Source organism: Vombatus ursinus, unplaced genomic scaffold (assembly GCF_900497805.2).
Source record: "Vombatus ursinus unplaced genomic scaffold, bare-nosed wombat genome assembly UNPS02014942.1, whole genome shotgun sequence".
Classification (NCBI taxonomy): Eukaryota; Metazoa; Chordata; class Mammalia; order Diprotodontia; family Vombatidae; genus Vombatus; species Vombatus ursinus.
In genome coordinates, this window is record NW_020954720.1 from 7,175,868 (window position 1) to 7,190,990 (window position 15,123).

General features: G+C 35.2%; 1 protein-coding gene across 6 annotated transcripts in view; it reads left to right on the forward strand.

Annotated features, from left to right (window-relative positions):
• The window catches only part of TBC1D4 (TBC1 domain family member 4), a 217,068-nt gene that overhangs the window by 181,525 nt on the left and 20,420 nt on the right, over positions 1 to 15,123 (forward strand). For 5 of the 6 annotated variants that reach the window (XM_027844547.1, XM_027844546.1, XM_027844548.1 and 2 more), the window contains 5 exons: positions 614 to 774; positions 3,522 to 3,731; positions 7,298 to 7,456; positions 9,869 to 10,027; positions 12,244 to 12,488. In XM_027844547.1, coding sequence (XP_027700348.1) covers positions 614 to 774; positions 3,522 to 3,731; positions 7,298 to 7,456; positions 9,869 to 10,027; positions 12,244 to 12,488 — 934 coding nt within the window. Of the gene's footprint in view, positions 1 to 613; positions 775 to 3,359; positions 3,399 to 3,521; positions 3,732 to 7,297; positions 7,457 to 9,868; positions 10,028 to 12,243; positions 12,489 to 15,123 lie in introns of those variants that run through there. The other variant, XM_027844551.1, reaches the window with a different exon arrangement.

The window sequence follows — 15,123 nt, forward strand, 5'->3', positions numbered from 1 at the left end:
AAAACCTAAGGCTATGTGTTTCTCACAACTGATGAAATTGAGTCCAAAACAATACTTCCAGAATTAATAACTAGCCAGCTGTCTTATATGTAGCTGGTGCACAGTAAATGCCTGCTAAGTTGTTGAACTTTTATTTTGAACTATGGAACCTTTAGCAGACACAGTTGTTTTCACAGTTTCACAGTTGCTTTTTTGCTATTCATTTTTATTGTTAGCAAATTGCTTTGCTAAATTATAGCAGTTCATTTTTCAGAGGTTCACAAGGCAAGTAGTTTATAGACATTTGTAAATGTATTTTACTCATCATAGAGTATTGAACAGAGGTTTATGTGTTCTGTGAAATGAGTAGAAACAGAGATGAGCCTTTTATTACTGAGCTAATTAGCTCAGGTCTAGTTAATTCTCTTCACTATTTGTCCAGTTGTGCAGAGTCCTTGGGCAGAGGGAAGACAACTCTGGTTATGCATTACTCCACATTGCCTGTGGCTCTATATATCCAGATTTTTGTTTGCCTAACATCCAAACTGTGAATGACTTAGGCTGCCATTTTGTTTAAAAGTCCTTAATGTTCAATTTCAGGTACCTTTCTAATCTGAACGTTTGTTTCCCACAGTGATGGGGAAGGAAGGAAAAGGACTTCATCTATCTGTAGCAGTGACTCCTTAAATGCTGGAGGGATTCCTGTCACTCCTCGACGTGTCTCTTGGAGGCAGCGCATTTTCCTTCGAGTTGCTTCACCTATGAATAAATCTCCCTCAGCAATGCAGCATCAAGGTTTGTATATCAATGAGAATCTCTTCTGAGCATTATTCTTCAGGGAAGAAAATGAAAATTTTGATATAGAAAGAGGTTTATGTTGTTTTTAAAAAAATCTCTTCTTGCTCTGTTTGTTATGGATAGGCAAGTATAATATGGAAGATAAAATATAAGGATACTTTGTCATATTGTTTCCTTCTCTGGAAGGAATCAATTATGTTTTAACCCATATGTGTTGCCACTGGGGCTAAGAAATACCACAGGATGCCACTGCCAGGCCTAAATTATTATGAGAAATTTTAAAAAATTAGAAAAATGAAAAGGTGTGAAAAAGCTGCACATTGTAAAGACTGGATGCCATTAAAAGCACTCTCTTTAATTTTGTAGCTGTGGTTGGCTGTTTTGCTTTATAGTATTTTTGTACTTCTCTCTGTGGAAGTACTCAGTATGAGTACACATGTGAGTAGATTCCAAATATCAAAAATAAATACAAGTTATTTTGTGGGGAGAAGTAATAGCAGCCTGGGTGATCAGAAGAAAGCTTCATGTAGGAAAGAGGACTTGGGCCCCTCTTTGAAGGGAACTAGGCCTTCTAAAGGCAGCAGTCAGGAAGGACCATGTTTCCTGCATGGAGGACAGGCTGGGTAAAGATTTGGAGACAGGTGATGGTATGTAGGCTCCCTCATTAGAATGTAAGCTCCTTGCATGTATTCTTTCATCCTTTGTATTTGTATCTTTTATCTTAGTAGATACTTAATAAATACTTATTGAGTGACTGATTGACGGGAGGGACAGAAAAAAGTACATTTTGGTTATACCAAACAGTGTGTGAAGGAGAGTAATGTAGAATAAGTCTGGAAAGGTAATCTGGAGCCAGATTGAAGGGCTTTAAATGCCAAACAGAGGAATTTGTATTTGGTCTTAGAGGCAATAGGGAGCCCAGGAGATCCTTGAACAGGAGAGTGTGACATAGTTGGACTTAATGCATTAAGAATATCACTGTGATAGCTTTGTAGAGCATGGTTTCCGATTGATGGATTCTTTATGGTTAATAGAAAATTTACTTTCACTTCTGATTTTTATAAGCTGAAGAAAATTAATAAATAGCTTGTTTTTTATAATATCCCATTATATAATTGTGTCATTCCAGAAATATTTATTATCAACTCATAGGGTACATTGAGTCATGCTAGGTGCTGGAGGAATAGACTTCAAGCACTTGATCATCTAAAATTGAGATGAGACATTAAAACATGTAGTTCACTGGGTATATAGAAGTACACCTTGCTTTAAATCCAGTGATGAATTAATGAATGAAAAAACACTTATTAATGCTTAGTACAAATAGAAAAAGTGAGACAATTCCTGTCCTAAAAGAGCACACCCCCTAATTGAGGGAAGACCATACATAAAAGAATGTTTAGCTGCAAGGCAGATGGAAAGGCCTAGCAGTCCCAAGGGCACAACAGTGGGGCGGATGTGTTTTGTATATTCATTTTTCAAGTCTACCATGTTCTTCATTATACACTAAAGATTTCTGTAAGCACAGGTTCTGACCATGTTATACCCCCTCTCTCACCCCCCAGCTTCTGGTGCATTCCAGGGGCTCCTTTTACTTTCGAGATCAAATATAAAATCCTCTGTTTGAATTTTTTTTTCTCTGTTTGGATTTTAAAACATTTCACCACCTGGCCCCCTTCTTTTCCTTCCAGTCTTCTTATGCTTTGTTTTCCTTCAGATATTTTTTGATTCAGCAACATTGGCCTACTTGCACTGTCTCCCATGTCTGGAATGTTCTCTCCTTACTTACCTCTGCCTCTTGGCTTCCCTGGCTTCCTTCAAGACTCAACCCAAGGGGCAGCTAGGTGGCACAGTGGACAGAGCACTGGCCTTGGAGTTAGGAGGACCTGAATTCAAATTTGACCTCAGACATTTGACACTTACTCTCTGTGTGACCCTGGGCGAGTCACTTAACCCCACTGCCTAGCCAAAAAAACAAAAACAAAAACAAAAAACAAAAAACAAGACTCAACCCAAATCCCTTCTTGTGCTGGGAAGTCTCCACCACTCCTAGTGCCAGCCCTCTAAAATTACCTCTCTTTGTATCTTGTACATACATAATACATACACATATTGTCTCCCAATATATCTAAGACATATTGTCTTAGAATGTGAAGTCCTTGAGGGCAGGAACCATGTTTTTGTCTTTGTATCCTTTGTATCATTGTACAGTTCCTAGCAAATAGTTAAGTGAGTAATTTATGTTTGTTGATGGACTAAATTGACATTCATATTTGACCTGCTTAGTTCTGAGGGTGGATTTAAGAAGAAGAAATATTAAATAATACTTAATAGTAATAATTTAAGCCTTAAGAGATGATTTATTTCTAACCCACTTCAATGTTATTTCTTGTACTGTCATAAACAGATTTATTGCAGAAGTACTATACTAACAGGAGAAAGCTAATTTAGTTGGAAGCACCTATTCTGAAGGTATTGTGAAAGAAGACACTGTGCATAAAGAGGAAGTGGTACAATTATGTGTGTTTTTGTTTCATTATAAGAAGGAAGTTTAGTAGGGGAATTCAGTCAGTTCACCTAAGTCATTGATTCAAATAACAGTCCGAAATGTTACCAGAGACGTAAGTCCACTTTCCTGAAAACACCCACTTGTGGTACATGAGAGATTCCCAACATTAGAAGAAAAAAGTCTGTAATGCACTTTGCTAATAAGAAGTGCATGTCATTACTTTATTTCTTTGTAGATGGACTTGACAGAAACGAGCTGCTGCCTTTGTCTCCTCTTGCTCCAACTATGGAAGAAGACCCTCTTGTCTTGTTCTTGCCTGGTGAGGATGAATCAGAGAAGGTTGACGGCAGAAGAAAATCTGAAGAACTAAGGAGTTTGTGGAAAAAAGCTATCCACCAACAAATTTTATTGCTTCGAATGGAAAAAGAAAACCAGAAACTGGAAGGTTAGCCACTCAGAGAAACAGGGCTAGAAAGATAATACTGTAATTTAAGGATGTCATTTATGTACTCGCCTGGAATAGATTTGTTGCATTTTTTTTTTTGGTGAAATGTTTTTGTTGGATAGTCAATATATAAGAAAAGTCTGGCTTGAGGTAATTTAGGGTTTGATTTGTGCTTGAATTATGATAAGAGGTCAGTTTTAAGTATAGAACTTAAAACATCAAAAGGTAAAATAAAAATTGGAATTTAACTCAACTTTTAATGATTTTAAGTGTGATGCAAAATAAGTTTAATTTTGAGGCAAACTATCTACTGTTTAAATATGATTCAATATTATCAGGCTTATTAAAATCTACAAAGGATTAGTCTGAGTATTTTAATAGATTCCTTTTATGGGTGAGCATTAGTTTCTTACCATCTGTTAGAAATTCCTCTCTTTGTGATAATTTATGATAATTTGTCCATTAAGAGAAAGCAACATGAAAGCAATTTGTTACTCTTGTCTTTGTTAATACCTTGTACCTTTGCTTCTCCTCTCTTTGCATGTTGGCTCTGATTTGTAGAACCGTCTAGGAGACGGAATGGGTAGAGTGCTGGGCTTGCAGTCAGGAAGTCTTGAGTTAAAACCTGCCTCAGACAACTTAAGGTGTCTGTGTGACCCTAGACAATTCTTTTAACCTCTGTCAGCTTCAGTTTCCTCTCCTGTAAAGTGGGGATAATATTACAGTATTGTGAGGATCAGATGAGACAAAAGAGTAAAGTGTTTTATAAATCTCAAAGAAGTATAAAAATGCTGTTGTATGACTACAAGTACATGGGAGTATAAGCCTGCCCCTGTATAATGATCCTCTTTCTTTCCTAAGAACCTTCTAAAATAATTTAAATAATAATAACTTAATATGTAGCAACTTGTTTCACAGAGTACTTTACAGAGTGCCCTACAGTCCTGTGATATAGGTATTAAAATTGTTATCCTGTTTTTTCAGATGAAGAAATTGATATTATGAAAACCACTATAATCTCTAGAGATTTAAGATGATCATATCTTTTTTAAACTGTGAAATGTAATATCTAGCCCTAAATCATAGTTCTTGAATACACTTTGGTTAACATGAACTTGTGAAGAGTCAAGAAAAGTTGGTGTAATTCTCTTTAAGTAATTAGTCGTGAAATTGTATCCCATTAACAAGAGAGGTGATTTCCGCGGGAACAATGTGATGTAATGTGGTCAGACTGCAGTTCAATCTTACATCCTTTCTAGCTATGTGACTACAGGAAGGTCACTTAATTGTCCTGTACCTTAATTTACCCAGATATAAAGTGAGGATAATAATGCTTTAACATGTACTTCACATTAGCATGAAATGATTTAAAGTATATAAAGGACTTTACCAACTTCAGAATGCTATATAAATGCCAATTTTTGTTATTAGTTACTAGTAAAAATTCTAAATTCAGATAGTAATGTTTTTTTCATCATGGAATCAGAAAGCAATACCTTTACTTTTTAGGGGAGAGGGAACTAAGGTTCTTGGGGCGGGGGGGAAGAGATTACAACATCCCAAAGAGACCGGGGCAGAACCCGGGTTTCTTAACTTTCAACCTCGAACTTTTTTCATTATTCAGTTTTGCTTCCTTAACTAAATACTTTGCTACATGAAAAATTTATTTATTATTTCACACAATACAGGTGCCTTGTTAGATTGTTAGTTTTTTTATACCTCAGAGGACAGTGGATCAACAGAGTTCTAGATGAATGTGGTAGAATTCTAGCCAATGAAAATACCAGCTCCTAATATAGTTTTAACTGGTGAAGATGACCCAGAGAAGATGAGAGGGAGGGAAAAAAATCATAACAACTATGAATTTAGTGGAGAAAATTTAAACAGATCCTTTTTGAAGGATCTCCATATTAAAGCTTAACATGGAGCCAAATTATTAGCTGTAATTTTTTTTTAAGTGCTCTTTTCCTAAAAACCACCTGGTAAATGTGTTAGAATATAAGCATTAACCAAAGTGGGAGCCAATCTATTGTTTAAAAGCCATCTAGTGGCAACTGTTGTCAGACACAAGCTTTCTGTAATGCTGTCAATATCTTGTTATTGTTTCCTATTTTAAATATGTTGGCATGAAAATAATAATTTTTTCTATTGTTTTTTCTGCTATCGAGGACTCTTATTTTTGATAGAGATTTGTTTTACAGAAGGTAAGGTTATTTAAGTAACGTATGCTTGAGTGAATCCAGATTTTTCTGAGTCAATCTTTTCCCTAACAAAAAAAAAAATTTCAGCTGACCTTAATAAATAAAAACAAAAATAAGTTTAAAGTGTTTTCGATTCTCTTTTAAAAGTCAGGCAGTTATTCAGGAAAGAAACAAAGTTTACACATTGCTTAAGTAAAAAGTATTGGGTGGAGTAGCTAGGTGGTGAAGTAGGTAGAGCTCTGACCTTGGAGTCAAGAAGACCTGAGTTCAAATCCGGCCTCAGACACTTGACACTTTCTAGCTGTGTGACCTTGGGCAAATCACTTAACCCCGACTGCCTCATCAAAAAGCAAAACAAACAAACAAACCCATATACATATTATATATGTATATATGTATATATATGCAGATATATATGGAAGGTTTTTGTTTTGTATTAAATATTCGTATTTCATAGGGATATTAGAGCTAGCAGGGACCTCAGACACTAAGTTACACACCTCATTTTACAGATGAGGTAACTAAGGCCCTGTGGAGATAAGTGACTTGTCTAAGGATGCATAGTTTAGTATCAGAAGCAGTATTTGAACTCAAGACCTCTGATTATAGAGTCAATACTCTTTCCCTGTTCTGTTACCCTGTCCGGTGAGATGAGGTAGAATAGGGGTTCTTGAAACTTTTGAAAAACCAGAATATTTTAAGCTTCATTTTAATCGTATTTTTTTTCACCTTTAAAACCTCACTAAAAGCCATGCCCACATTATACTAGTTGGTTTATTCTCTGAAAAGTGGAGACACATTGGGTATTTTCACTCTTAGTATTGGCATTGCTATAGAGTGGAAAGTTAGCCTTTTTCAAGTAGTAAAGGCCCATTAGTACTTGTTGAATCTGTCAGAGTGTATATAGTTCTCACATTCTTGTCAATATTTGTAGTTTAAAGAAGAAATAGTGGAGTAGATGGGGACATTTTTTCATACTTGTCACATGTAAATTATTTAGACTTTTAAGAATGCCAGATATGGCACTTGTAGCTTATCACTTTGATTCAGGGATTGAAGTCTTCTGCATAATAATAAGAATGGTGATTTGCCTTTATTTGTATCAAATGATCATATTGTTTATATAATAAAGAGTAAAATATGCTTAGGAAATTCTTAATAATTTTTTGTATGAGATATTTTATGATTTGAGGGCCTGTTTATGTATAATTTTTACATTTCCTTTTAAGAAATTTTTTATTGAGAAGTTTTCAGTGACCACTTGTTTGAAAGCTCTTGTGATGATTTTGCTATTATTTCAAAATGTCAGAACAAAAAAAAATCGTCAGGTTTGGTCTTACAACCTTTTTTCTTGCTTTCTTTTAGCAAGCCGTGATGAACTCCAGTCCAGAAAAGTTAAATTAGACTATGACGAAGTTGGTGTATGCCAAAAGGAAACCTTACTGTCATGGGATAAGAAGTTATTAAACTATAGAACTAAAATCAGATGTGATATGGAAGATATTCATATTACTCTTAAAGAAGGTATTGGGGACAGGGGAGTATCACACTAGTTTTTCTTAGAGGTACCATATCACAGTATTTTAACTTTGGCCTTGATAGCTGTGACACTTGGTAATAAATAAAAGTTTTTTCTGTCTCTGACCAGTTTGGCAGTTGCTAAGAGCACAATGATAATAAAGCAAAAGCAGCAGATTTGACTTTTGTATGAGTCATTCATTTGTGGTATGGACTTCCCTATCAATCCCAGCTAGCAGTTCCCAACTGTGTGGTATTGATCACAAGGGACAGAGGGTACCCCCTCTACCACTTGGGTATTATAAAAACAACTCAGAGTGCATGCCCTACTCATGATGGATTGGTAGCATATCCTACATGTACAAAAGAAAATTCATTACTATCATCTGATCATAATAGCTTTTTATAGTTCACTTAAATATATATTATATATATATATACATATACACATGCATATACATACATATATATACCTACTTAAGGAGATTGTGGGAAGAGCGTGTGTGTGTGTGTGTGTGTGTGTGTGTGTGTACACATAAGATTCCTTAGTCACATGACACATAGAATCATAGTATCTCAAAGTTGGAAGGGACGTCAAATTTGATAGACCAGTCTATCCCTTAGTTGTTTGATTCTTGTTTTTATGCCTTTGAGATATGTGATGTTTTGAAATTATTCTATGAATCAAACTATGTTCAGAACTTTAAAAAATGTATTATCAAATTTTGAACCTGAATTCATTGTATTAAATAGAAACCTGTCCAACTATCCTCAGAAGTTTAGCCTTCTCCTTCGTGAATCTTTACCTGATTCTATCCTCTCTTCCCTCCCCAATTTAATGAGATTCCCCTTTCAATCTTCAAAACACTTTGTGCTGAAAAAAATGCACTTCTTCCATAATAGTATGTATTTTAGTTTTTCCCCTATTAGGTTGTAAACTCCAGGAGAACAGGGACTATAGCATCTCCTTTGTGGCTTTCTTGAAAATGTTTATTGAATAAATGAATGGGTGTCTATTGATTTAATGTATTAAACTGTTACTAAAACTCCAAGAAGAGCCTGAAAGTATTCTAGAATTCTTTGAAAATTGGTGCTTTTGTTTATTGGATACATTAATAATATATTTTAAATTTTAATAGAAACAACAGAAATGACCTTTTTCTTTGATGATCTAGAAATCTTAAGAAAAATTAAAAGAATTAACTTTTCAGGAAAAGTATATTAAATAAAATGCAGGCAAGATTTAGATTTGTAAATGCATATTTTTTAAAGGACTTTCAAATCTATTTTAGAAAAATTTCTTTTTTTTTTAAAAAAAAAATTGAGGTATGGGATGTATAATTAAGAACAAATTCAGGTGTCAGGATTTCATTTAACAGTAAATTTTAAGCTACCTCAAGATAGGTCATTTACTACCCTGTCAATACAACCAACTGAGAATAAAATAACTTATTTTATTGACTTAAGCAGTAATGACTTCAGGAAGCAGAAGTCTCATATCCCTTCATTACAAAAGTATTAAAAGCAGTCATATTACTGTTGTTTCTCTGGTGACCTAAAATGTATTCAACCCAGCAAACATTAAGTGCCTTCTGTATAAAGTACTTTGTGCTGGACACTGTTGTTGTTGTTCAGTAATTTCAGTTGTGTCTGACTCTTTGTGACCCTTTTTGGGGTTTTCTTGGCAAAGATGCTGGAGTGGTTTGCCATATAGGATATACAAATTAGACCCAGTCCCTACCCAGTGAAAAAATCAGTCATTTTATTAATAAAAGGTTTTCCTAAGCAGAACAGCACCTAAGATATTGACCACTATTCTTGCCCCCACCCCCAGTGACTGAATGCCATTGTTTTGAGCTGGCCAGAGAATTTGAGTTTTTCTTTAGTTCTACCCCCACTATATGTGACTCGGTTCAACTCTCATTTTCTCATTTTTTTCCTCCTTTGAATAGGTAAATATTCTATGTGACATACCCTGCAGAGGTGTTATATGGGTTACTTTCGGACTGTCAATTTCAAAATATATGTTATGCATAATTATAAAATAACAGAGACAGAAGAAACCTTAATATTTATCTAGTACAGTTCTGTCATTTTGCTTATATATGAAGATTTATTCAAAAACTTCAAACCAACTAAAAGATGAAAGTAGTGTATTTGCATTATAAATTTAGAGATTTCTGCGTGGGATTAAACTGATTGGTTGTCTTGGAATGTTTTCTGTTCAAAAGATAAAGGCAGCTACAGGATTAAACTTGTTTAAATTACCCTTCTGTCATTATTTAATGCATTACTTAATCTTAGCAGGTGGCATGGCCTAATGTTACTACTGTCAGCATTGCATACAGTACTACTGATGTAATTTTGCAAGCTAATTCAAGTGTTTAAACTCTTGTTGGTTTTTCTCTTTGTTCTTAGGGGTGCCTAAAAGTCGCCGAGGAGAAATTTGGCAGTTTTTAGCTCTACAGTATCGTCTGAGGCACCGATTGCCAAGTAAACAACAACCTCCTGACATTTCCTATAAAGAGCTTTTGAAGCAGCTCACAGCTCAGCAACATGCTATCCTTGTAGATTTAGGTATGGTTGCCATATTGATAAATAGCTTACTAAAGTGCATATCCTGTCCTTTTGTTGAAGTTATTAATGGCCCTTTCTTTTCTGGGAGAAAGGATGTGCCTATATCCAATTCCATTCTGCTTTCTATGGTTTTTAGACAATTCTCTAACAAAACCTTTTTGAAGGTAGTTTTATTTGCCTTAGTTCTCTTTCTTCTCCATTGGGTTGTGTCATTAGAACAGAAGACTTCTTTGAGAGTCCTATGTGGTAGGCGTTCAGTGACTATTTGTTGAATGAATCTAGGAAACAATGAACAAACCTAGAAAGAATGGTGGCAATGACTGTGAACTAGTCTGAGAGGGATTTTGGAGGATAGATATCCCAGATAGTGGATTCCATGCCTATTGAAGTGAAAAATAATGAGAACAAATTTGGGGGGAAATTGAGAAATAATGACAAAGAAAGGCTTTCAAGAAAAATAATGAGAGCAGATTTTGGGGGAAATTGAGAAATAATGACAAAGAAAGGCTTTCAAGAAAAAAGGGCATATAAAAATCATAAAACCATGTTGATTGGGTTCACTGTAAATTTTGTGTTACATAATCTCTCATTGTAGCAAGGCAATCCTTTTATACCTTCCTAATCAGTTCACCACACAGTGACTATTCCAGACCTTTTCATGCTTCCTCAAACCTCCCATGGCACCCCTTTCCCCACTACTATCTCAGCCAAGGACCTAGCCTCACACTTCACTGAAAAAAATCGAACTCTTATTCATTGAGAGTTTCCTCTTCTTCCCTTATATAAAAGCGTATATTTGTGTTTTTTATTTTGGTTAATTTTATTTAACTGAAGAAATAACAATGTAATAGAGATTATGCTTTTTCTTAAAAAGGGGAAAATTGATATTACAACCATCTGTATCTCTTCAGCCTTTACATATTATTATCTCACTTATTTCTCGTTTATACTGTAGATTAACTATGATTACAAATTCCTAGAAAAATCACTTATTTACATATGTGGGAAAGAAAGCAAAAAATTTTTAGATTGGCACCTCTGCAAGTTCTGGTAGAAAGTAATTGTTCAGCAAAAGCATAAAATCTGAGAAGCTAACATAAGATCTCATTTTCTTTTGAATGAAGAAATGTCATACCAATACTGTTACAGTTTTGGTAGTGGAGATGCATTTGTTACAGTACTTAGTTGTTACCATTTGGAGATTTCTGACTAAGTTGCTCCCTAGCTGAAGTTGCTTCATGTTAATTTCATGCCCCAAGATGGATTTTTGAGGGAAATATTTTAAAATTTTTATCATTTTTCTCTTTCCTTTTTGTCTTTCCTTCTTTCCTTTTCCTTTTTAAAGCATTATAGAACTGACAGTTATTCAGGCACATGTTCCATGATCTTACAGAGGAAATTTTAAGGGCTTTCCAAGATAATAGTATGGAGCCTAGAGGAAATTCTGGGGAGAAGAGATTTCCTAAATGTGAAGATAAGTGGGAAAACTGCCTCCAATGTCAAATTCCTAGAAAAGGAGTAGGAAGTCTGTATGACTGACTAGATTTCCCCTTGAAATTAGATGATGATAACATTGTTTAAGAATTGTGTTTTAAGTTAAAACATGAGCTCTGCTGGAATAATCTGAGTTAATAACAAATTTGAATCCGTGGGTTTCTTTGTGTCAAGACTTCGCTTTAACACCAGTTCATTCCCCCCCGCCCCCGCCAAAATTAATCTGCTCTTTTGCAGGAGAAAGTTGTTTTAATGTATTTGCTGAGGTGAACTGGGTGGGTGAGTTTGTATAGTGAATAGAATATTGGAACAGAATGGTCTGGATTAGCTGGATCAGGGGTGGGGAACGTGGAGCCTTGAGCTCACATGTGACCGTCTAGGTCCTCAAGTGCAGCCCTTTGACTGAATCCAAACTTCACAGAAAAATTGCCTTAATAAGCAAATCCACTTAATAAAAGGATCTGAATAAAAAGTTCTCTGAAGTTTGGCAGTCAGAGGCTGCACTTGAGGACCTAGAGGGCCACATGTGGCCTTAGGGCTGAAGGTTCCCCACTCCTGAGCTAGATGTTGGTTAGCTCTGGTTTCCTTTTACATCTAAATATTAGTTTAGTTAACCTCAAGTGTGTGTGTGTGTGTGTACATTTGTATACATACATATGTATACATACGTATACATACACATACATACACACATAATTTTTTTTCCTCTCTTACTCTAACAGGAAGGACCTTTCCCACTCATCCTTACTTTTCTGTACAGCTGGGATCTGGGCAGCTATCCCTCTTTAACCTTTTGAAAGCATATTCTTTGCTGGATAAAGAAGTGGGTTACTGCCAAGGGATTAGTTTTGTGGCCGGAGTACTGCTTCTGCATATGAGTGAGGAGCAAGCTTTTGAAATGCTCAAGTTCCTCATGTATGACCTCGGATTCCGGAAACAGTACAGACCGGACATGATGTCATTACAGGTGAGTCAGTCCTCTGTTGTAAACAAAACAAGATCTTGATAGCAAATATCTTAGTAATAACTCCATTCACATTTAAGGTAGGTCAGAGACCTCAATTAAAATCTTGGAGTGAAAATAAGCATTGGAATGTAGGTAAATACACTATTCCTATTGTTTTACTGGATTTTCTTAGGATATGGGGATGTACTAATAATTACAGATAACCCATTTTTATACTATATTTTTTAAACCAAGTCCTTGAAATAATCAAGCACTGGCCCTGGTGTCATTGGGCCTGAGTTCAAATCTGGCCTCAGACCAGACACTTGACCCTACTAGCTGTGTGATCCTGGGGAAGTCACTTAACCCCAATTGCCTCGCAAAAAAAAAAAAATAATAATCAATATTAGATGAACTCTGATGTCCTTTCACACTCTAAATCTATGACCCTATGATGACACAAGTATAGACTACATAGAGAAAATGTGTACCTTTAGAATTTCTTACCTTTCTTCCAGCTCATTATTTGAGTAGCATCACAGATCATTTCTGAAACTTTTTTTTTTTTCTTTTCTCTTGGTTATTGAAATAGCAGTCTTCTTGACTGATTTATCTTTTTTGAACTTAACATGAAAGCCTCATTAAAAACTAAACCAAATCAAAACAAAAGATGAAATGGTTCTCAAATTTTGCCTGAGGAAGAGAATTTATTTTCTTTTATTTAGTCCTTGAAAATGTGGGATAAAATTAGAGATACTCCTTTTCATTTTTCCTTATCTATTCCTTGAGGGAGGTGACTGAGGCAGTGAGTGGTAAGTAAGGATTTTTCTCCTTAGAAAAGTGAGATGTAGAGAGAATTCCCATACTAGCCCTAACTTTGGGCAAGAATTAAATACTTTGGAACTTCAAAAGAACTGTTATATCATCCATGTGGATTTTCACTCTACCTTAGTATGGAAAGAATCTAACCTTATTCACCTTGTTAGTCAGTCTTTAGACAAATTTCTGATGATGAGCCTCTTAAGACCTAACTAAACTGGTCCTCTAGACAGTCCTATCTTATTCCCCTGCCCATTCTATCCTCCAACCCCACTCCCACCCCAGCCTATATTTGGAGCCTTTACAGCTTGGTAGGGTTTGCCTCTGCTTTTTTTTTTCCAATTTTTTTAAATAATATTTTGTTTTTAGGAGCATCTAAGTGGCGCAGTGGATAGAGCACTGGCCCTGAAGTCAGGAGTACCTGAGTTCAAATCCGGCCTTAGACCAAACACTTGACACTTACTAGCTGTGTGACCCTGAGCAAGTCGCTTAACCCCAGTTGCCTTAAAAAATAATAATAATATTTTGTTTTCCCCTTCAATTACATGTTAAGACAATTTTTAACATTTTTTAACTTTTGCATTCCAAATTCTGTTCCTTCCACTCTTCCTCCTCACCCTCCATCCTTAGATGATAAACAGTCCAATATGAATTATACATGAGAATGTATAGTCACCTTGAAGATATGATCACCACTTGAAGAGGCATCAGAGTAGGAATTCAGTAAATAGATGGAGGTAGTTGTCAGTAGCTTGTCAAATAGTTATCAAAGTGACTAGAAAATTTCTTCATTACCTCATATTAAATTCATATATCTTTGTCCCAGGCAGGTCACCTGAATTTAATAATTATGAATTCTGAAGATAACATCTATATACATAGCTGCTATTTAGTATTTGGTGCTTGTAGAAATGTGGAAGGTGATACCTACAGAGACAGAAATCACTTTCATTTTCATCTCTTTACGGGTTTTTTTTTTTAATCTGACAAACAGATTTGCCTATAGATACAGAAATTCCAGTCTTTTTATAGAGGGGATAATTTCTTCCAAAAAACTTAAAAGAAGGTTGTTTTTTTCTTCCCTGTAGTTAAAGGTAGACATAGTACAAAATTCACTTAAAAATAAATCACTTAGGTGTCTATATGAAATATACATGTTGTGTGTATTTGGTAATCACCAAGAGGTGGTTCCATTTATACTTGTATTTGTGAAACTATAACTGAACTTCAAAAATCTTTGAATAACAATATTCTAGTCATTTGTAAAATGTGTGAATAGAACTTTTCCTTCTGCAAAACGAGACTCAACACTTCCCACATCACAGAACAATGAGTTAGAATTTTCCTCCATTGAAAATGAGGAACAGAGGCCTCTCAGAACAGCTTTTTAGAGAGGAATTAAAAAACCCTGGCAATATTTCTAATCTAAATATTAGCATCTTTTTTCTTTATTTAAGAAAGAATGACACTTAGTAAATGGTAGCTTCTGCCTCTCAGGATTTTGGCAATATATCAAGCCTATTCATGTTATACCCATTAACTTCTCTCTCACCATTTCCTTTTCTTTTTCTCTGTTCATTTTCCTCCTCTTTTCCATCACACACACACACACACACACACACACACACACACACCCCGATATACTTATATATGTATTTATAAATATATATTTCTTCTCTAGTTTTAATTAAAAAGGTAAATGAAATAGTTTAGATTATTATGAAAAAAAGGACTTTTTTAAGTGGCAGGCACTTCAATGAGAGGTGTCTTTATTTCTCTCCTTCCTCCATTGGCACACATTGAATTATCCTCTTCCTACTCTTTCCCTTTCCCCTTC